Genomic DNA, 23,025 nt, shown 5'->3' with positions numbered 1-23,025 from the left:
CCACGTGACTTTTTTAACGCGCGGCCGAAATACTCTCCCGGTTCTCCCATCCTGCATAATCCTGCATTGTGGAAAAAGCAAGCGTGTAATTGGAAAGCCCGGCACCAACGTTGATAATTGTTTTCGCGGAACGCAGTACTCATGAACAGAATCATAGCATTTTGTGGCAATGACATACACTCTAAGAAAACAATCGACTATTTTGGTATGTTATCACCGCGGCCCTGGCACTTGACGGTCACAAACGGTGCACGCGCGTTATCAGCGTGACATAGCATTCTTGATAGGAAAGTGACGACAGCCGGGTTTTGAAGACAGGAAATGCGAGCAAGCCAGATGACGATTATTGTTGTGTGGCAGAAATATTCCCCAAATACTCAATTTTTTCTGAGAGTGTATTCCCCAAGAACAATATTAACCACAACAATTATTGGTCAGAAAGACAAGCGGTGTCTGCCAAGCTTCATAGAAGAGTCTTTAATATAGTCAGTTACCAACTGAGCAAAAAAAAAAAAAAATATCAGCTCTGCCCACAGGACTGCCGTGCGCCCACCCTTCACTTCACCTGCTTTTTCAGTCGCTCCTCCGCCTTCCAGAACTCCGCAGCCTGGTGGACCTGCTGCTCCGGCCACTGCGAACGAGACACAGTCACATCCTACACACCACTATCCTCTTTCATTTCCCTCCCCCCCCCCCCCCCCCAAGACGCTGCGCCGTGCTCCCGACTGGGCTGCAGAAATGAGCGTCTCTTCCTCTACATAACCACAAACAACAACAACAACACTTGCGAGAGACAGGCGTGCACTTAATTTCCGCTCCAACCGTAAGTGCTTTTTCTCGGCTAATGTAAATACTACGCATATTTTATTTACGTTTATTTATTTTAAAATATTGCCAATCTCGTACGAGATCAAAGCAGAAAGGGGGTGTTACAGCAGCTAGAACAATAATAAAAATAATTCAATTACAAATGTTCACAAGGTAACATAGAGTGACAACTTAAACAGCAATACATAGAATCAGCAAAATATTGCACCCGGCTGTACAACAATGCGTAATAAATACATCAATGTAAGTAGACTCCTGTTAAGATGAACTCGAAGGGACCGCGGTCATCTGTACGTCTTATCAGGAGTTCGGCTTATCAGAAGTGCCCCACACATATGTTACTTGCCCCACACATATGTTACAATGGGGGCAAAAAGACAAGAAAAAGCATTTATTTGGCCCATCTAGATAAAAACTATGCCTTCAAGCAGAGTATTTACACGAATCATACGAGCACCTGATTTGGCGGGTTCAAAAATAAAAAAAAAAATTCATGAAGATACTGCTACCACATTTTAAAGGACCCCTGACAGCAAAATTTTTGTTGGTGACATTTTTACTGTAATTTGTAGCTTTGTGTCTGGTAATCTCTAAGTTAAATCGTTACACCACGATATACGCACAAAACCTCAATTTCCGTCAAAAGAACTCGCGTATGTCTTTTTGGGACACACGTGAACGGAGCAATAATGGACAGCGCAGCTGGCTGCTGCGAAAGCGTGCGTCAAAGCATCGCTTGAGGCCAACTGAAAACTAAGTGCCTAAGTCCACTCCATCATAGTCATAAGCGAAGATTGACAGGAACGCCGAAATGCTTCGTGCCTTTTTTACAACATTATTGCCTTTAATCTGTCGCTGCATTAGCCACGTACTTTCGGAGCTCGTAGTCGCTATCGATGATCGCATCGCAGCAACCGCGATGTCGTGCGTGGTGGTTGCGGCAAACGGTAGTTCTCTTTTCAATCCGCGTGCGCTGGCAGCGCACGTGCCTTTAAAACTAAGTCGGTTGTTGCTATCTATGATCGTATCTGCCGCGGTTTTGTCCGCAGCGTCAGCGGAAAGCAGCGTCACTTTGACTGGGTGAGCATCAGACACGCGTGCACTTTCGGAGTTCTGTCAGTTATGTCATCGCCATGCACAATCGTGTTAAGAACGACCGCGGTTTCGTCCACAGCGGTTGTGGCAAACGATAACCACAGTTCTGGCGCAGTTTACGCTGGCCGCGCACGTACTTCCGAAGCTTCCAGCACGCTGCTCTCGGCCATCGCTCGACGGTTTGTAGCCAAAGTTCTAATCACCCGCCGCAACGTGGAAAAGTGTTCGAAACGTCCGAATTTCGGCCCATTGGACACAGTGGAATTCTGCTGGGGAATTTCACGAACTAGTATCAGCCGGTTTTGTTATCACCGAGATTCTACTGTACGTTTACATCAACGCCTCCTAAATTGGTTTACTTAATGCGATGGGTTCGCAAAAAGCTTGAATCGGATTCGGTTGGATTTTTGTCAATACGGCCTGGTCACGCACAGAAATTTCGATTTCTGGGAGATTTTCCTGACAAACATAAGAAATGGGCAGAATCCGGGAGACTTGGCAGGTATGCCGCTTTCTCTGATTGCGCTCTCACCACTAACTACTACAGCTACCACAAAGGTTTGTTTAATCATTGATCGTGCACGATAGTCGTCGGGATGGAGATGTACCACCAAGCGTCAACATAGGTGCGTCCACGTTAAACGGTGCTATAGCTGCCAAACACCAATAGATCTTGTGCAAGCTTTCTTATATCAATGTACAGTAAACATTCAATTACCTCCGTAAGGATACGTTTCACTTTCATATTATGCCGATTTCTATGACGGAGGGATCAACCATGTTTCTTTATACATTTCATCAAGCACCAAAATTTCCTTCATAATTTTGTAACGTTTATATTCTATAAACTACCTTATTCTAAAGCTTTACAAAATCACTCAATGCTAGGCCAATCCCTCGCACAGGGGCGTAGCCAGAAATTTTTTTCGGGGGGGGGGTTCAACCATACTTTATGTATGTTCGTGCGTGCGTTTGTATGTGTGCGTGCCTATATACGCAAGCAAAACTGAAAAATTTCGGGGGGGGTTTGAACCCCCCCCACCCCCCCCCCCCCCCCCCCCTTGGCTACGCCCCTGCACCCAGGTGTACGTTTGGGCACGAGCCTACATGACTCCTTGGGTTTTAGAGACAATGGAAAGCTGAATATACCCGCGATTGAAATAAGTAAGAGACGGTTAGAGTATTGGTGGCAGAAAATTAGAGAGAAAGGACAAAAATAAATATTGGAAAAAAATAAGGACATTCTGCCGTAAAGGGCAGAGAACGGAGCTGAAAACTTAAGTTTTTTTTCTGGAGTAAAATAGTTTTACTTGAAGTAAAGACACTAGGCCAACACTAAGAAAAAGAAGAGTAAAGGTTTTTTTTTTTGTCGAGCCTGGTGGCACACTTGTCACCGCCCCGTTATAAAGGGGACGCTCATAGCATCCATCCATCCATTCATTTAGCTTTTCTCGGTAAGTAGGGCGCTGCTGTAGATAATATTGCCGTTTTAGACGTCATACATTGAGCTTTCCCTCTGACAAATTGTTATCTGTCTTTAGTGTCCCTTTAAGCCACTAAAAGACTTAATAAAAACGCGATAACAGATGAAAGTGACTGCCTCAAGAGACGATGAAACTTGCTGAGCTATCGAAACTGCTCATACGAAACCATGACGTCCTAAAGGTAGACACAGCAGTAAAAAAAGGGCGCGAGAATCAAGGCAGCTAAAAGAAAACTTGATTTAAATAGACCATAATGCACACCGAAATAAACAAGGCAACATTAACAGCTTTAATGGCATAGTGAAGGACAGCTAGATAACAGATGGCGAGTTATAGCGTCGGAATGGATACCAAGAGATGGGAAGCGCGAACGTGGACGGCAAAAGGTAATCTGCAGGCATAATATGGAATCGGGTCGCGCAGGAGAGGTATGGTTGGAGATCGTGGGGAGATTCTTTCGTACTGCAGAGGAGAAAGACAGGCTGATGATGAATAGAGCCTACATAGCTCGCATTCGGTAAAAATGAAGTGACCTCCGACGGGGCCAGAGAAAGAACAGTTTCAGGAAGTTTTTGTTGAACAAATTCGGCCAAAATACGAAAAAAAAAACCCCTACTGAAATCCATGACGTCATGCCGACATTCATGTGAAGAGATTTCGGCGCTAAATTTGAAAGTAATACTTTGACCTTCATTTTCTCTGCCACCAGTAGCCTAGACCAACTGATTTACTTCAGGCATGAAACACAGCGATATATACATGTGACACACACATGCGCAGAATAGCCAACAACACTGCCTAAGCTACCCACCTCTCAAACAATTTAATCTTAGAAGACCGCAGCTGTATGGACGCGTCACTTATACATTCATCACCTCACTTACTGATATAAAAGGCTTCTATAACTCACGGGCTGTCTGATACTTGCTTTTACCTAGGATCGTCACCTCATGAAATCGTGGTTCGCATTTGCAGACCTTGCAGTGCGCGGGACAGGGGCGTAGCCAGAAATTTTTTTCGGGCGGGGTTCAACCATACTTTATGTATGTTCGTGCGTGTGTTTGTATGTGTGCGTGTATATATAAACATGCAAAATTGAAAAAATTTCGGGGGGGGGGGGGTTTGAACCCCCCCCCTTGGCTACGCCCCTGGCGCGGGAAGATGCCCAAGTTCATTTTCTTACCTTAGATTTCTGTCATGTTCCCTGGCTCGTACGTTCATGCAGTGGCCAGTCTGCCGAGTCTGCATGTGTGTGTGTTTTTTACTAGCGGAAGTATGTCATACAGCAGTATAATAATTGTTGAGGTTTAATGTCCCAAAACCACCATATGGTTATGAGAGACGCCGTAGTGGAGGGCTCCGGAAATTTCGACCACCGGGGGTTCTTTAACGTGCACCTAGATCTATAAGTACACGGGCCTCGAGCTTTCTCGCCTCCATCGAAAATGCGGCCGCCGCGTCCGGGATTCTATCCCGCGACCTGCAAGTCAGCAGTAGAGCACCATAATCGCTATACCACCGTGGCGGGTATGGCGCTCGAAGAATACGAGGAAGAAGACTTCTCTCTGGCTCGAGCTCGCGCTCGGATGGCTATGCTTTGCCTCCAAGCTACGACGACAGCATACGATCACAGCCTACGACAGCCCGGCCCCCTAAAGAGTTCCGCACTTAAAAAAGACAGTTTTCAACAGACCTTGCACTCATATCGCGTATTGTCATACAGCACTTATCTAAAAAATTTTTTTTCTCCCTGATTACGCGATTGATGACTGACACACGAACTTGACCAAGCTTCTAGCCATTAGGGTCGCTTCAAAATTTTCCATTTCATGGCGATGATCATTCCAATCACACACACACACACACACATATATATATATGTGTGTGTGTGTGTGTGTGTGTGTGTGTGTGTGTGTGTGTGTGTGTGTGTGTGTGTGTGTGTACAATGGAGAATACAAGAACAATGGAGCTCACTCAGACTCAAATATATTTTGCTCTTTGGGCTCACTCCGACTGAGACTCACCAAAAACTTTCCTCAGCTGGACTCATTCAGACTAGTACTTACGGCTCGATCTGAGTGAGTGAGCCTGCCTGGGTGGACTCATGAGTGCGTCAGCGTTAGATTAGCTCGGTGCTACCTTTTGATTTCGTACCTTCAAATACGAGTTATTAGTGGTTGCAAACTAGCAAGGACTTTTTTATGAAATACGCGACTCACACGAGATATTTTTACCAAGACCATCCCGTGAAAGTTTGCGGGGGAAGGTCAACTGAGGGTGACAACATGTCAAGCAACGCGCGCGCGATGAAGAGGGCTCACCGCCAAGCTGAGTGAAGGTGGACTGTTGGCCGGACACTTGAAACCTGCCGAGGCGGCCGCCGTCCAGGACTGAGCGGATGGCGCGCTGCAGGTCCCTCGGGTCGGCGCGCGGAAGCTTGATGTCGCAGGTGACGGTCAGCGCACCAGCCGTGGGGGCCGGCGCAAAGCGAAGGACCTCGACGGAGGGCATGTTGTGCGGGGGCCGCAGATAACGCCCCACGGATTGAGAAAGCAGCAGCTTAAATTCCGCGCCGAGCTGTTGAAAGGCCTCGCTGTCCGGGCGCACCAAGTTGCCGTCGAAGGGTTGGTTCAGGATAAGCACCGAGCTCCGGAACATGGGCGATGATCCGGCGGCTGCGTCAGAGAAATATTTCGTCTATACGTCATCAAAAGAAAAAAAAAATCCGGGCGACAACCAAACGCACAATGATAGTTTACGTTATTAGGGCGATAATGGGCGATATTAGATAATGGGCGTTATTAGGGCGATATTAGAGCGAAAAATCGCGATGGGTAAAAATCGCGAAAAATCCAACTCGGGGGCTTATAAGTGGAAAGCGGGTGTTGCACCACAATGCCGCGCCAGTGCTTGAAGCTGTTTCAAAGAAAAAAAAGGAAACATTCTACAGGCACAGTTCACGTAGTAGCGCAAATAACGACACGGAAGGCGAAAGAGATAGACGGAGCGCAAAGGAGAGGGGAACACGCAATCCAATCAAGCCAGCCTATCAATTCGGGCGGCTGACGCGACAAAAAAGTATTTCTCTGATAAACATATTGATGGGCAACTAACAGTGTGTAGGCCAGACAGGCAGGTGCATCAACGACACCACTGGTCATCAGCCTGATGCAGGGCAAAGGCCATGCATGTTCTACATGCAATCAAACCCGTCATCTGCCTGCTGCGGCCACGTTACACCCGCGAACTTCTGAATCTCATATCTGCCCGCCAAACTTCCGGTCTCCCCCTCGCGCGTTTGCCTCCTCTTGGAATCCAGTCTCTTAATGACCAGCGGCTATCTTGCCTACGCGATACATGGCCATTTCTTCTTGATTTCGATGTTCTTAACACCCGTTTGTTCACTGACCCACTCTGCTTTGTATCGCGTTGTAGCACAGGTATCGCGTTGAAAAACTTGGACACCTCGCCGCGCATTGCGCACGCTGCGGTGCAAGGCCCAGTTGAACAGCGCGCGTTCGCTGGTCACGAAGGAAATCATTGAAGCGGTGGAGATTAAAAATAGAGATCTCCCATAAATATTAATGCCTTGCGAAACGGTGTACCAACTCGCCCAAACCTTCACGTTAATCTGTTCCCAGACAGAGTTAGGCCGCTCAACAGCTTTACCAGGCAGTTCGTACTTGCGGATGCGCGAAGCTTGGTGTTGCGCGCACTGCGCTCAGTGGGAAGCGGAACGTGAGGCATCCACACGGATTCGTTGTCGAAAGGCGACGATTATGGGGCCAGCTAGGGAGTAGCCGAGCTCTAAGCGATGCCCATAGCTGAGCCGACTGAAGGCTGCAATCACTTGTGCCTAGCCAACACTTCACGTGACGATAAACCATGCGCCAGCTAACAGAGGCGCCTGTGCTCATGCAGAGATAAAAATGTAGAGCCCGTCCACTACCACGAAGAGGGAAGGCAGCGAAGCTGTGGTCGAAGCACCGGCTGCGGCAGCGGTTATTCAGGTACTGTGGCGCAAAATACATTTCGTGAAACAAGGGGGCAAGAAAAGAGAAGGAAGATAAGCGCCAACTGTTTAATGACACTCCGAGAAACGAAAAATGACACTTTCCGCGCATGCGTGAAGGGCCAACGTATGACGCGGAGCGACAATGTCAAGATAACATGTTATCAAGAAAGCGTATTTCTGAGGAATACAAAGTTATTGGCCTCGAGATCTTGGAGTGGCGCCCTCTCGCGTGTGACGTCAGAGCGGGGGCTCCGCTCTCAACCGCGCTGCAGCAGCCGCTGCTCCTGTATGCGGATCGTCTGCTTCAGGCGGGAACTTTGTCGAACGAACAGCCTCGCGACGGTCAACTAACGCCTGCAACGAATGTTTTCGAGTGTAATCTTGAACTTGTTTTAGTTGAGGCCCAATCTACAGGGCCAAGAAATCACCCGAATGGTCGACGAGTGCGCCGATGCCACCGGCCGCATTGCTGGTTAGAAAGTGAAAATATGTGTGAGTGTTCTCGCTCGTTATCTTGTTTCCGCCGTACGATACTTATTAGTTTGGGTGGTGCTTTCAATATTTCAGTAAGCGTGCCCTTCTCCAGCATCTACAAGTATGTAGATAAAGCTTGTGAAAGGTAGCGGTGCCTCATCGAGGGTGAGGCAGTGTACGACGCAGGCCACGTTGTTGAATGCGCGGTCGAGGCCGTCAACGGAGATCGCATAACCGCCGCTGCATTCGTGCTGCAAACAAGTGCGCAAGTGCCGCCTTGTTGCACACCCCCCTGCCGATGCCCATGATCGCAGTTTGTCCCGTAGTGTTGGTTCAGTGAGAACGATATTACGTCGTAGTTCCTGTTAATACCGCACAGGGCCGTCGCATGGGTATTAGAATATAACAAATAGTTAATCGCTGATTATACCACGCACAGGGCCACAGAGATTAACGTGGCAAAGGCAAGCTGGGTCCAGTTTCACGCCACGCAGCCTAACGAAAAGTTTAAAGAGCTCCGCTTTTAAAAAAGCGTCTGCACTGCCTCATGTGAAAACTTTTAGAGAATGTGCACTAAACAGCGGCAACAGGTTTCGCTTATGACATTGTGATAAGCAGTCCGCTAGACACGCACTTGCCTTCATAAGTAAAATACGTATGTACGCCATCCAAATGCAGCCGTAGTCTCAGATATCCTGCGTCGCTCAGGTGAGCTCACGCGGCGCGCTTTCCTGCGAGGCGATTCGGAGGCCGCGTCGTCAGCTCTTTGTCTAGGGGCCTTCGCGGCAGGTTGTGGGACGGCACCACACCTGCTGTAAGTCGCCTATGCTTATAGCCTGCGTGCAATGAACGCCTTAAGTATTGGTGGGGCGCTTAAACACGGTCACAAGCTTACCTAAGAGTCGCGCGTACGGTGGGTAGCAGAAGTCACTGTCCGCGAAGTGCTTGCTGCACACGGTCGATGAAGGCCTGGAGCGCTTTCCCATTCTGAGCTTGCGATGCACTTCTTCTTCAGCTTTGGTTCCTTAGGGTAGTTGTGAAAGCTAACGCCTTTTTCACGAGCGGACGAAGTACACTGAGGCACAGAGCAGTACTTCACCATTGCGCAGCACTCGCCGCGGCGACAAGCGGCCGCAGTTCTAAAAAACAAAGATTTGTAGTTCTAAATGAACGTTAAAAGCAGTCCCACGGTTGCAAGATAACCAATTGAACATCTTTTTTGTTGAGATTTACCACAACGGCGGTTTCAACACGGCGCTGGGCCTACGTAGCAGACGAAAGCGCGCGAATCCCCGCTCTGACGTCATACAGGCGCCGTTCGCAGCGCCGCCATCGGTCGCACACCAGGCCAATAGATGCGTCACTGGCACAATCAAGCGCGCACTGAACTTGGTTTCAGGCGTCTGCAAGATGCACGTGAGCAAGCGGCGCGTTGTCTGCTATACAGCGCTGCTCCTTGGACCCCTTGACACGTGTAGTTGTCGATACATTTCGAAAATAGAGGAGACTTACTAGAGGACTATGTTGAACCACATAGAGTTCTGAACAGTCATTGTAGCCCGGTAAGTTGCGGTAAGATAAATAACGGTCTCAAACGATCGCTTAAGCGAAATTAAGGTTACATAGTGTTTATATAAGCGCCGATTTCGAAAATAAGCATTTATAGGCACTTATACGAATTTGGGCAGAACCGACAAAAATAGGCATTTATAGGCCCTATAAAAACACTATAAGAGCCCTTCTTGACCTCTAATTTATGCTCATATATCAAAATGGGGCGATAGGAACGCAAGAAACGAAATAGGCATTGGCCTAAAATCCGGTCTCTAGTCATGACTAATCTCAAGCTTCGATGAGGATCGTGCTGGAGAAACGGCAGGAAATCAGTTTGCCGACTGCACGCGAATTGTGCTGTATACGGTAACCGATAGTGGCACATTACACGACAAGATTCCGTGGGCGTTCGAAGAAAAATACTGCGTCTGTTTTCATTAAAAATTTCTACACATTTTTTCCATTTTCTCCGTTAACAGTCAAGCGAATCCTGCTGCATATGACATCGTTTTTCACGGTTTCTAAGCGTTGTAGCACTAATTTTGTAACGTCAGCAAAATGCAATGTTCATCACGTCTTTATGAACACAAAAAAAAGAAAAAGACAAGCGAACTTAGAACTGACAGACAACACATTTGGGCGGTAAACAATTTGCTCACAGACACCTGGATATGCGGCGAGCCAGATGAACTCGTACACAACGCAAAGTGTTTTTTCTTATAGTCTGTCCTCGATAAATGCCACTTTAAAGTTGTTATCACAGTGCATCAAGCGATGGTGTCCACTTACGAACTTTTAGTCCATCCTGATGCTGTTCAGAACTAACAATCAAAAGGTGACAATGTTCTATAAAAACGGAGTCGGATATGGGAGCCAATGAAACCACTAGGACAGGAAGACTTCATTGTGACCGTCATCGACATGCTCGCGTATAAGAAAAGGCGATGCGCGAGAAGCTACAGGTAATATGGCTCAAAACCCACAACTTTTCGAACCATGCTGCACCAGTTATCCCAACCGTCTACTCCACTGAAATGACAGAATAAAAGAAGGACAGCGACCATGAAATAAAATAAGTTTTTTCATTGTGAACAAGGCTCCCGTCAGGGGAGCCGAAACGTCTTTTTCCGTATTTTATTTCATGGCCGGTGTCCTTTTATTCTGTCATGTTACTTCCCGGCCAGACCGTCAAAGCCTCGACATTACTCCACTGAAATCAACCCGGTTTGAGAGATAATCGATCAAGGAATAAAGCCACGCGTTCTCCGTAAAACCACACGAGAAAGGCCTAGGGTCCGAACATCAACAGAATGCACCTGTGGGAAGAGCCAGGATGGCCAATGCAAGGAACTCGCCAACATCGCGCACTCGAGGAGATCAATAAGCACATTATTAGCTGCAGTATACTGGCAACACAAAAAGAAGAAACGTTCAGGACTCACCTACGAGTGTTAAAAAGAATACGAGAGCAGGCCCAGTCCCGCGATGCATAGTGAAAGAGCTGGATGAGACAACCATTGTTTCCACAATGTCAGCCACGAGCACAGCGCGTAGTTTTAACGTACGAGACAGCACGCACAACGAGTCGACATAGTCCGTTGTTACAGTTACAGAGCTGGCGTACTTTCGAGAACTGTGCGAAGCCGACAAGCAGTAGCGTACGTTTCGAGTGCGGCTCCGGTGGACTGGAACCGACGGTTAAGCACCGAAACCAACAGCGAGAGGGCGCTTCCCCCTCTCACCCTTTACGGCCGCGCTGCGAATTGAACTCGTGAAAGGGAAGCCCTGAAGAGGAGCTCGAAGCGACGTCGTTCAAAAATAGGAGAGACCCGCGTCTGTTCGGCCTCACCCGCCGCGCAAGGTCATCTCTCGCAATCGATAAATGTTACACAAAGCGACCATAAATAATTTCGGCGTCGCCATTACTGGACGAAGCTTAGCACACCCTGCGTAATGTTTCATGTCACAATCCGAGTGCTTGCTCGACAGACTATGGAAACACGTCCACTCGCATTGCCATAGTTGATTGAAGGACAGCTTCGTCAGCAAAAACACAAGCTGCCAGAACGGGCGGATCAAGAGGGAGGGGTCCTGACCATCTTCCTTAATTGTTAATAGGTCCCGAAGAAGAGAACCTATCAGGCCCTCCCGTAAGCTGAACCCCCAACTTAATTCCCATAGACGTGCATACAAAATAATCCAGCAAATCCCACGCATTGTGGGAATCAGTTTCATACGAAGCAGTCAGTGAATAGCAGCTCGTGCCGATTTTTTTGCTTTGAACCGAGCGTTACGAGGTGGATCGACGTCTGTGTGAACCGAGTAGTTGCGCGCACAGGCGTGCGCAGGCAGGAAAGGGGGGTGAAGTCTGCCCCATGCTTAATAAGGAGGGGGGGGGGGGGGGGCGCTGCGATGAGCCTTCGCCTAGAGTTACTGTATATGCTACCTTTAGGTAGCAAAGTTGCGCATCTGTCTTCCAAACGCCGCTAGCAGCCACGCATTGCGGAGAAGCTGACGCTCGGGCCAATTTGTATTTTTGGACGCCGCCGCTGTAGCGAACTGAATTAACACTAGTCATCGATAATCAATGTTTATCACCGGCCTTCGACGCGCCGGACATGTTAATTGCCGACACGATAGGCATGTCACCTGCACAAACGGAGTGCTACTTCACCGCATAGCTGTGGTTGCTAGCCGGACCTATGTGCAACCAGAACACGTGCGAAGATTTGTACGGCGTGGGATGCAAGAACTTGATGGGCGAGAGAACGAGGACAGAGTGAAAGAAAGAGGAAGAAGTTCTTAGCGAAAAAAATTTTCTTGGCGAGGTGGGATTCGAACTCGCGTAGCCAGAATCCGAAGACGGGCGTCGTAACCACTCTGCTATCCCGGCACGCTAGCAGAGCACAGAATAGCCTTGTATAGTAGAGCAAGGGGGTGGGAAAGGAAAGCGAGGGGAGAGAGAGACAAAAAGAGAAAGAGAGAGAAAGAAAGAAATGAACGGAACAGATGACAAAAAAGAAATAAAGAGAGGAAGAAAGAAAAAAAGCTCCCAGCTCGGCACTTCCTTCAGGCTTGGCACCACTAGTGGCGCCTTTTCCATAGGAATATTTTTCCAGTTGACAGCGCTGCCGACGCCGGCACCGCATTTTCTGTCGAATTAAGATTCCCAAGGTCTGGGTTATACGATATAGACTGAATCACCTGTGGTGCATATGAATACCACGGGCCGCGGTATGCGGGTATGTGCCGCACGTCACTAGTGGAAAGGATTTCATGACGTACGGGATAGGGAAGTCACGTCATTCATGCCTTGAGGTGCGAATTCTGTTCGTTATACACTCACGCCTTCCTATGCATATTTAGGACAAGGCTTAAGCAGGTTAGATACATAGATAGATGCACACATGGACACCTATAGTCGGATACAACTTTAGAAGGCAGCGGCATTTCCTCCTCAAAGGCGGATGAACACAAGCCTGCACCAATGGGCGCGCACTCGGGACTGACGTCATGAGCGGGACGGCCGGTGGCTCCGCCTTCGGAGAATATCGGCGCGTGCATGAGCGGGACTATTTCTTTAGTCGCGGAGGCGATCGGCTGCCGCGCTTCGGTCGTCTGGGCGGGGCCTCTCCTGCCTTCTAAAGCTGCTAAGAGGTCACATAGATACATAGATATATATAGATAGATAGATAGATAGATATATCGTTTAACCATTTGTGTTGTGTGATCAACCCATTCAAACGCTGAGGAATAACCGGCGCCTTATTTGTGCGCCAAATTTTCCTTATCAGTAGTACAAAGAAAAAAAAAAACCTGGTCTGCTACCTATCGTACGTTGAGTGAGGGGGAAAGCTGACAAAGAAACCAGAGTAAGCAGTGGACGTGCGCACCCAGGAGCATTCACTGCGCAATCGCTGACAGTAGCAGAGTGCTCCATGGCCTTCAAAGAGTGCAACGCTGATTCACGGCTCGCAGAACAGTGGCGGTGGAGGTCACGGAACCACTCTACAACGAACGCTCTGCCGTCGAGTCGACGGCATGCGATATATCTGCCATTGGTCGTTAAATTAAGGGCAGTATGTGAAAATACGTGTTCTACAGTCATGTCGCACTCAAGAATTCTCCACGAGGCGCTGTCCATCATGGAACTAGAAAAAAAAGGTCAGTTTCGCCGCAAGGGCGAAGCAATGTATGCGATGGCAACAAAGCGGATGTAGAGAACGAAGCGGCATTTGTGCTCAAAGGCGAAAGCCATCTTCGATCAAGACTGCAACTCACGTGGTGTTGCACTGCGTCCGGAATCGGCCCACATTTGACCAAGCGACGATTTCATGCGATTACATCGTCAGATGTCGTGATGACGTTACTGTAGCGTCCAGGGGCGTAGCCAGAAATTTTTTTCGGGGGGGGGGGGGGGGGTTCAACCATACTTTATGTATGTTCGTGCGTGCGTTTGTGTGTGCGTGCCTATATATACGTAAGCAAAACTGAAAAATTTCGGGGGGGGGGGGGTTTGAACCCCCCCAACCCCCCCCCCCCCCCCTTGGCTACGCCCCTGCCCTCGCAGTGGGCGCGAGCCTCGGTGAATAGGTGAACTACAAGAGCAGCAGCAACGACAACTAACACTGGGTAAACTGCAATCAAAAACTGGTCAAAGCAAATACTAGTGGGAACTCACAACACCTAATAACTTATTCATAAATGGCACGTACTCATTTAGAAGAATATATTGTTACGAGGTTTGTAAGAGAGCTTTATTCGTAAGGCACTGCTACTCCTTCGCTGTAGATTAGACACACTAACATTGCTCCTCTTGCAGACGAAGCCCTCCGGGCGAGAAGTCAGTTGGAGGGTCGCTGAGTAAAGGGCTTCAGGCGTGCTATATGCGTGACTTCGGTCTTGGATGACCGTCTTCCACTGGCAGTTAGGCGTGCAATCCTATAATTCAACTCACTAAGGCGCTCTGTCACAACAAACGGTCCAACATAGTCAGCGAGGAGTTTTTGACTCAGTTCACGTTTTCGCACCGGAGTCCATAACCACATTAGGTCACCAGGATTGTAGGTGACCTGACGGTGTCGACTATCATACCGCGATTTATAGTGCTCTTGTGAAGCTAGAGTACGCAATCGGGCGAGGCGCCGAGCCTCCTCCGCCCGGCAGAGGGTTTCCGCGATACAAGCGTCGTTGTGACTGCAGAAAGCAAAGATAGTGTCCAAAGTGTACCTCGGTGGACGAGCGTAAAGGAGGAAAAACGTCTGTATCCAGTGGTCTCACGCTGCGCGGTATATAAGTACGTGACGAACGGCAGCACTTCGTCCCAGTTCTTGTGGTCCGAGCTAACGTACATGGACATCATGTTCACAAGAGTTCTATTCGTGCGTTCAGTCAAGCCATTGGTCTGATGGTGATAGGGCGTTGAATGTCGCAGGTTTGAGGCACACAGACGAATTTCTTCAACAATATCAGCTATGGACTGACGGCCACGATCACCAATGATCACGCGAGGAGGGCGATGACGAAGTATTATCGAATGCAGTACAAAATCTGACACTGCGTTTGCAGTTGCAGAGGGTAGCGCCGCCGTCTCGCAGAATCGAGTCAGGTAGTCGGCGCATACTACGATCCAACGGTTGCCTTTTGATGAACGTGGGAACGGTCCTATCAGGTCAATGCCTACTTGTTCAAAAGGTGAGCTGGGTGGCACCACCGCGTCGGAGAAGTGTTGCGGCGCTGCTGCCCGCTGTTGAAACGAGGTCGGTTTGCGGGTCCAGGTCCAGACTGTGGCACGGCTTGGTAATTGTCCACGTTTGCTGCGTTAACGGATGGTTGCCAAGACATAGGCGGTAGTCCGGGCTCATTGCCTCGGGAGTCGTCACCACCGAAACGGCTGATTTCGTGGCAGCGGAGCAGTTCCTCCCGTACAATCTGCCGTATCGTTGATGAAAGGTCGAATGGTGAGCTAGCGTTGACGCTGGCCACGGTCGGTACATTAGCCAAACGGCCGAATTTCGGTGCGATACGACGCATCTTCAGTGCTTCAAACGTGCGGCAGTGTTGCTTTACCTCGGACACAGATGTCAGATTTTCTTTGGCAATGAAAAACCGATACACATCTTCGGCTATGCCTTTAAGAAGATGCCCCACCTTATCTTCTTCGGATATGCTGGGGTTCACGAGTCTACACAGCTTAAGAATCTCTTATGTATGTACGTACATGGTATACATGTCTCGCCTTGGAGCTGGGCCCTTTGGGACAGAGTCTGTTCGGCTCGCTTCTTTTTCGTGATTGAATCTCCAAAGCACTTTTTCAGTTCCTCTTCAAATATTTCCCACGTCGTGAGCGTGTCTTCGTGGTTGTCGTACCACAGGAGTGCAGTATTCGTGAGCGATAGCACATGTGACAGCTGAGCTGCTGAGTCCCAGCTGTTTAGTTTGCTCACCCTTTTGTACTGCTTCAACCACTCACGACGTCCTCACTGGCAGTCCCGGCAAAGCAGGGTGGCTCCTTGTAGAGTTGCGATGGGGCCACTGACCTCGGTGTTTGAGTTCCCGGTAGCATGTCTCCTGCTGAGGCGGGCGGATGTCACGCAAGGCGACGACTCCGACGGGGGTCAAAGTGTAGCGATTCCGTTTTTCGGTGCTCACGTACCCAGCACTTCCACCACTCTGTTAGGACGTTTGTAAGAGAGCTTTATTCGTAAGGCACTGGACGGCGACTGTCAGCCAGTACTGCCCGTCGTTCTTCTCTTCCTTTCTACTCCGTTGTTGTTGTTGCTGCTACTCCTTCGCTGTAGATTAGAACCACTAACAATATAATCAGATTCCAGCATCACAAGCTTATAAAACTAAGTCATTAAAGCTGCATCGCATCCATTGTGCTAACCGATGGAGTGAAGTTGGTGGGCAGCCTAAGTCAATAAAACTGCATCACAGCTATTGCAGTGCTCACAGATAAAGTCAGGTTGGCGGACGGCTTACCTGTGAAGGGCTTACAATCAGGCAGTGCCTCGAACATCTCTCTCAATTCCTGCTCCCAGGCTATCTCGTCGCACTCGTAAAAACAGGATGACTGTGCATGTTCATCAGACCCGACATCACCACTGCTGTCACCATTTTCCGCGGTGCCTGCAACAAATCGAAGGCGGTTCGGGACTTAACAAATCACCGAGCCACCCCGGACTCTTCAATAGAGGACCCTACGCCCCTAGACCCTTGCTACGCAACGATTCTTAATTACTATAGGGAAAATAGGCAAATATATTGCCACGTGCGTTTCTTATCACTTTTGCTGCATTCGCCCACAAAGGCTGTCGGCAACGCTCAGCGCAAACCGCGCCTCATTCTTCGAGAAGCTTCACGATTGTTGTAGATGATTTTGTTAAGATTGCGCGCAAGACGCGAACGCTCGAGCTCATTCTAGAGATTGCGCAACCACCAGCGATATCGCTGGAAAGTTCGATAGCGCCGGTATAAAAGCCGACGCGCTTGACCGCTTGTGAGTTGATCGACGGACGACGCCCTGTTCGCCGCTATCATTGTACAGCGTGTATTGCTGTAGTGCTAGTTCTCATTTTCCGGCCACAAGTTCGGCCAAATAAACAGTTTCATCCTTTAAACGCCGACTGCTGTCTTCGTCGACGTCACGACCACGTGACATCTGGTGGAGGTGCTGCTTCTTCCATGATCCGGACGCCCCCGCGAAGCGCTGACCCAAGCCCAAGCCGCGAAGAGGACGGCAGCAAAGAAAACCCGGATCGTCGAACAAGCCGCAGGCAGAAGGGACTGCAGCCAGAGCACGGGCTCCTTCCCGAACAAACCAGGCAGCCCCAGATCACAACACCCACCGCAGCGACAATGACCGACCCCGTGCAGCCTGCGCCGATCCTGCTCCGGCAGCCCAAGGAGCCGCCAACCTTCCGCGGGTCGTCATTCGAAGACCCGGACACCTGGCTCGAGACTTTCGAAAGGGTCTCAACATTCAACACCTGGGACTCCGAGGACAAGCTGCGTCACGTTTACTTTTACCTTGAAGACGCAGCAAGGACCTGGTTCGAGAACCGAGAATCCGCCCTACAAACATGGGATCTCTTTCGGACGACGTTCCTAGGCACGTTCACGAGCATGGTCCGCAAGGAAAGGGCCGCGGCTATGCTGGAGACCCGTGTGCAGCTGCCCAACGAAAATATTGCCATCTACACGGAAGAGATGAATCGCCTGTTTCGACACGCCGACCCAAGTATGCCCGAAGAGAAGAAAGTGAGGTTCCTCATGCGGGGTGTCAAACAGGAACTCTTCGCTGGATTGATAAGGAACCCGCCGAAGACGGTCGCTGAATTCGCATCGGAGGCTTCCACGATTGAGAAACGCTTGAGATGCGAACACGGCAATACAACCGCAGCTTCTCGACCACAAGCTACGCCGACGTTCAAGCGCTAGGATCCGCCGACCTACGTGAGACGATTCGAGCAATCGTGCAAGAGGAGCTGCGAAAACTTCTACCTTCGTCGCAACCTCAAGTAGATTCCATCGCCGACGTAGTGCGCCAGGAGATCCAGCATTCACTCGGTGCGCCTCAGCTAGTAGAGCCGCAGCCACAAGCTATGAGCTATGCTGCTGCAGCCCGCCGTCATACTCCTCCTCCACGTCCACGCCAAGACGACACATCGCCGCAGTACCGTCGCCAGGCGCCGCCGCCGCCACCGACGCCCTACCGTCCACCTGTCGGCCAGACGCCGCCGCCGCCACCGACGCCCTACCGCCCACCTGTCGGCCAGCGCTACACCCCGAGGAAGACCGATGTCTGGCGCGCCCCTGACAACCGCCCGCTCTGCTACCACTGCGGGGAGGCCGGCCACACGTACCGCCGCTGTCAGTACCGTCAGATGGGGCTACGCGGATTCGCCGTCAACGCGCCGCGCCCGCAGCCAGGCGAACGGCCTCGCGACATCGACGACTACCTCACCGGAACACAGTGGCAAGAACGACGACCTTCCCGCTCGCCGTCGCCCGGCCGTTACATGTCACCGCACCGCCGGCAGTACACTGGCCCAAACCGCGGTCGGTCGCCTAGCCCGTATCCGGAAAACTAAGGGCAGCAACCGATGGAGGTGCGGTTGCTGAACGACGAAACGTTGAAGATCCTCCGCCGTCGACGACGACGCCGCGACGATGTTCTGAGCCCCCGCCGCACGCCGAACGACGTCCTGAAGACGAAACTTTGCGACCGGAAGCAGACCTGACGACGCAGCGCGGAAGCAGCGGTGCAAACCGACGTAGCCGTGACCCGACGCCGCGACATAACCGCAACGCAAGACGGCGGACTAGCGACCTCGACATTCTGATCGACGGCCACAACGTCACCGCTCTCGTCGATACTGGAGCCGACTATTCCGTCATCAGTGGGCCGTTCGCAGCAAAATTGAAGAAAGTTAAGACTGCTTGGGAAGGCCCCGAGATCCGGACCGCTGGAGGTCATCTGATAACGCCGATTGGCGTCTGCACGGCGAGAGTCACCATCAATAACCAGACTTATCCTGCGAGCTTTGTAATCCTAAAAAACTGCTCCAGAGATGTGATACTTGGAATAGACTTCCTAAGTGACCACGGCGCCGTCATCGACCTGAGGTCTGAGTCGATAACACTAACCTCAGACAAAGCGCTACCGCCCCACGCGACGCCACGGAACCATGCACTGAATGTGATAGAAGAGCAGGTGACCGTTCCGCCGCGCTCCAGCGTCATTATTTCCGTCGGCACCGAAGAACCCGCAGACCTTGAAGGTGTCATCGAGGGCGATCAGCACCTACTTCTGAACCGTCAGGTTTGCGTCGCAAGAGGTATAGCCGAGCTGCGTGATGGCAAAGCAAAGGTAGTGTTGACGAACTTTAGCCACGAATATAGGCACCTCAACATTGGTACGACGGTTGCCTACATCGACGAATGTGTGGCCACCAGCAATGCTTTCGCCCTCTTCGATGCTGCCGAACCTGCTTCGACGAATCGAGGTCCCGAACCAGATTTCGACGTTAACCCGAGCCTTCCGAAGGTCAAGCAAGACCAGCTCAAAACGCTGCTCCTGCAATACAAGGACTGTTTCTCGTCGTCATCGCGGGTCCGACAAACGCCCCTTGCTAAGCATCGCATTCTAACAGAAGAAAATTCTCGACCACTCCGTCAGAGCCCCTACAGAGTTTCGACTCGAGAGCGCGACGCGATAAAGAGACAAGTCGACGAGATGCTACGCGACAACATCATCCAGCCGTCCAAGAGTCCCTGGGCGTCACCAGTGGTGTTAGTGAAGAAGAAGGACGGGACACTGCGCTTCTGCGTTGATTACCGGCGCCTGAACAAGATCACGAAGAAGGACGTGTACCCCCTCCCACGGATAGACGACACCCTGGATCGACTTCACAACGCGACGTACTTTTCGTCGATGGACCTCAAGACCGGCTACTGGCAGATCGAAGTAGACGAAAGAGACCGAGAAAAGACCGCTTTTATAACACCCGACGGCCTCTTTGAGTTCAAGGTCATGCCTTTCGGTCTTTGCTCGGCACCTGCGACGTTCCAGCGCGTCATGGACACCGTACTGGCCGGATTGAAGTGGCAGTCGTGCCTTGTGTATTTGGACGACGTCGTCGTGTTTTCCTCGACCTTCGACGAGCATCTCCGGCGGCTTGAGGCAGTACTTCAAGCAATCAAGACCTCGGGACTGACCTTGAAGCCAGAAAAGTGCCGATTCGCGTACGAGGAGCTCTTGTTTCTGGGTCATGTGATCGGCAAGTCTGGAGTGCGCCCAGACCCGCGGAAAACAGCTGCCATCGCCGACTTCGCGCCACCCACCGACAAGAAGGCCGTGCGCCGATTTCTCGGCTTATGCGCCTATTACAGACGCTTCGTCAAAAACTTTTCACGAATCGCCGAACCACTGACGCTTCTCACGAAGACTAACGTGGAATTCAGGTGGGAAACGGCGCAAGTGCAAGCCTTTCAAGAACTTAAACGACGCCTGCAGACGCCACCCATACTTGCGCATTTCGACGATTGCGCCGATACGGAAATCCACACCGACGCAAGCAGCGTAGGACTCGGCGCCGTCCTTGTGCAGAAGACTGACGGACAGGAAAGGGTCATCAGTTATGCTAGCCGGTCACTATCCAAGGCAGAAGCCAACTATTCCACAACAGAAAAGGAATGCCTTGCCATCATCTGGGCTACGTCAAAGTTTCGCCCCTACCTCTATGGCAGGCCCTTCAAAGTTGTCAGTGACCATCACGCCTTATGTTGGCTAGCTAACTTGAAGGACCCTTCAGGTCGTCTCGCACGATGGAGTTTGAGGCTTCAAGAATTCGACATAACCGTCGTGTACAAGTCCGGACGAAAACACTCCGACGCCGACTGCCTGTCTCGTGCCCCCGTCGACGCGCCGCCGCAAGACGACGACGATGACTGTTTCCTCGGAACTATAAGTACCGATGACTTCGCCGAAAGGCAACGAGCCGACGCGGAACTGGGGGGCCTTATGGAGTACCTCGAGTGCAAGACCGCCGTCGTTCCGAGGGTATTCAAGCGAGGACTGCCGTCGTTTTTCTTACGGAACGGCGTTCTCCTGAAGAAGAACTTCTCGCCACTTCGAACCGACTACCTTCTTGTCGTGCCCTCGTCATTGCGACCAGAAGTCCTCCAGGCCCTACACGACGACCCGACGGCTGGACACCTTGGTGTTTCCCGCACACTCGCCAGAATACAGGAAAAATACTACTGGCCACGCCTTGCTGCCGACGTCGCCCACTACGTTAAGACTTGCCGAGACTGCCAGCGACGGAAGACACCGCCGACTAGGCCAGCGGGACTTCTGCAGCCAATCGAACCACCTCACCGGCCGTTCCAGCAAATCGGGATGGACCTACTGGGGCCGTTCCCGACGTCGACTTCCGGCAATAAGTGGATCGTCGTAGCAACTGACTACCTCACCCGCTACGCCGAGACAAAGGCCTTGCCCAAAGGCAGCGCCGCCGAGGTAGCCAAATTTTTCGTGGAGAACATCGTCTTGCGACACGGCGCCCCAGAGGTCCTCATCACAGACAGAGGTACCGCCTTTACTGCGGACCTAACTCAGGCGATTTTCAAATACAGCGAGACGAGCCACCGCCGCACCACCGCCTACCACCCGCAGACCAATGGCCTCACCGAGCGTCTAAATAAGACAATCGCCGACATGCTGGCCATGTACGTCGACGTTGAGCACAAGACGTGGGATGCCATCCTTCCGTACGTGACCTTCGCTTACAACACGGCCGTCCAAGAAACGACGCAGATGACGCCGCACAAGTTGGTCTACGGAAGGAGCCCGGCGACGACACTCGACGCCATGCTACCGAACGTCACCGACGAAGAAAACCTCGACGCCGCCGCTTACTTACAACGTGCCGAAGAAGCTCGACAGCTCGCCCGCCTGCGCATCAAGACCCAGCAGCACACCGACAGCCGTCGCTACAATCTTCGACGACGCTTCGTGGAGTACCAGCCCGGCGACCGTGTCTGGGTCTGGACGCCAATACGACGACGCGGACTGAGCGAGAAGCTTCTTCGACGATACTTCGGACCGTACAGGGTACTTCGACGTCTCGGCGCACTCGACTACGAGGTTGTCCCCGAAGGCATCACGAACTCTCAGAGGCGCCGAGCTCGACCCGAGGTCGTGCATGTGGTGCGCCTTAAACCGTACTATGCTCGTTAACGCACCTGAGGACTCTAATGTTTGTGTGCTTAGTTTTCTTTGGTATTGCATGTATTCATGTTCTGTTTTAAGCATCGGGACGATGCTTTTTCAGAGGGGGGCATTGCCACGTGCGTTTCTTATCACTTTTGCTGCATTCGCCCACAAAGGCTGTCGGCAACGCTCAGCGCAAACCGCGCCTCATTCTTCGAGAAGCTTCACGATTGTTGTAGATGATTTTGTTAAGATTGCGCGCAAGACGCGAACGCTCGAGCTCATTCTAGAGATTGCGCAACCACCAGCGATATCGCTGGAAAGTTCGATAGCGCCGGTATAAAAGCCGACGCGCTTGACCGCTTGTGAGTTGATCGACGGACGACGCCCTGTTCGCCGCTATCATTGTACAGCGTGTATTGCTGTAGTGCTAGTTCTCATTTTCCGGCCACAAGTTCGGCCAAATAAACAGTTTCATCCTTTAAACGCCGACTGCTGTCTTCGTCGACGTCACGACCACGTGACAATATTCACCCCCGCATGCCAAACAGCGCTGCGGAGGCAACCGTGCTGCGAAGATTACAAACAAACACTTACATAAATCTGCGAACCATCTACCTGATCTACGCCACGACCTATAGAGACTAATGTCCATGGTGTGGAGCAACACCAATGTCGCATCACTAGGGAGTGTGCAGAGCACGAATAGCAGCACGACACAAATGGCACATGGAATGAATGGGAGGCGCTGCTGGCTAGCCCGGCCCTGGAAGATCAGCTACGACTGATCCAAAGAGCTCAACAGATGGCCCATGCCATTGGGGCCTCAGAAAAGGGGCACCACGCCTGCGGACACT

The 23,025-nt window shown here is 51.0% G+C and overlaps 1 protein-coding gene across 1 annotated transcript; it reads right to left on the bottom strand.

Annotated features, from left to right (window-relative positions):
* Positions 1–434: 434 nt before the first annotated feature.
* On the bottom strand, positions 435–11,099 carry LOC119404301 (uncharacterized). Its single transcript, XM_037670856.1, has 3 exons — positions 10,893–11,099; positions 5,729–6,082; positions 435–631 (listed from the first exon to the last, which is right to left on the bottom strand). Exons 1-3 carry the CDS (start codon positions 10,966–10,968, stop codon positions 435–437), a joined length of 627 nt encoding a protein of 208 aa, XP_037526784.1. The 5' UTR covers positions 10,969–11,099.
* Positions 11,100–23,025: the final 11,926 nt, after the last annotated feature.

This window comes from Rhipicephalus sanguineus, chromosome 9, assembly GCF_013339695.2.
Source record: "Rhipicephalus sanguineus isolate Rsan-2018 chromosome 9, BIME_Rsan_1.4, whole genome shotgun sequence".
In the NCBI taxonomy this organism is placed as follows: domain Eukaryota; kingdom Metazoa; phylum Arthropoda; class Arachnida; order Ixodida; family Ixodidae; genus Rhipicephalus; species Rhipicephalus sanguineus.
The sequence above is the reverse complement of the archived record's forward strand: the minus strand, read 5'-3'. Positions and strand labels throughout refer to the sequence as shown.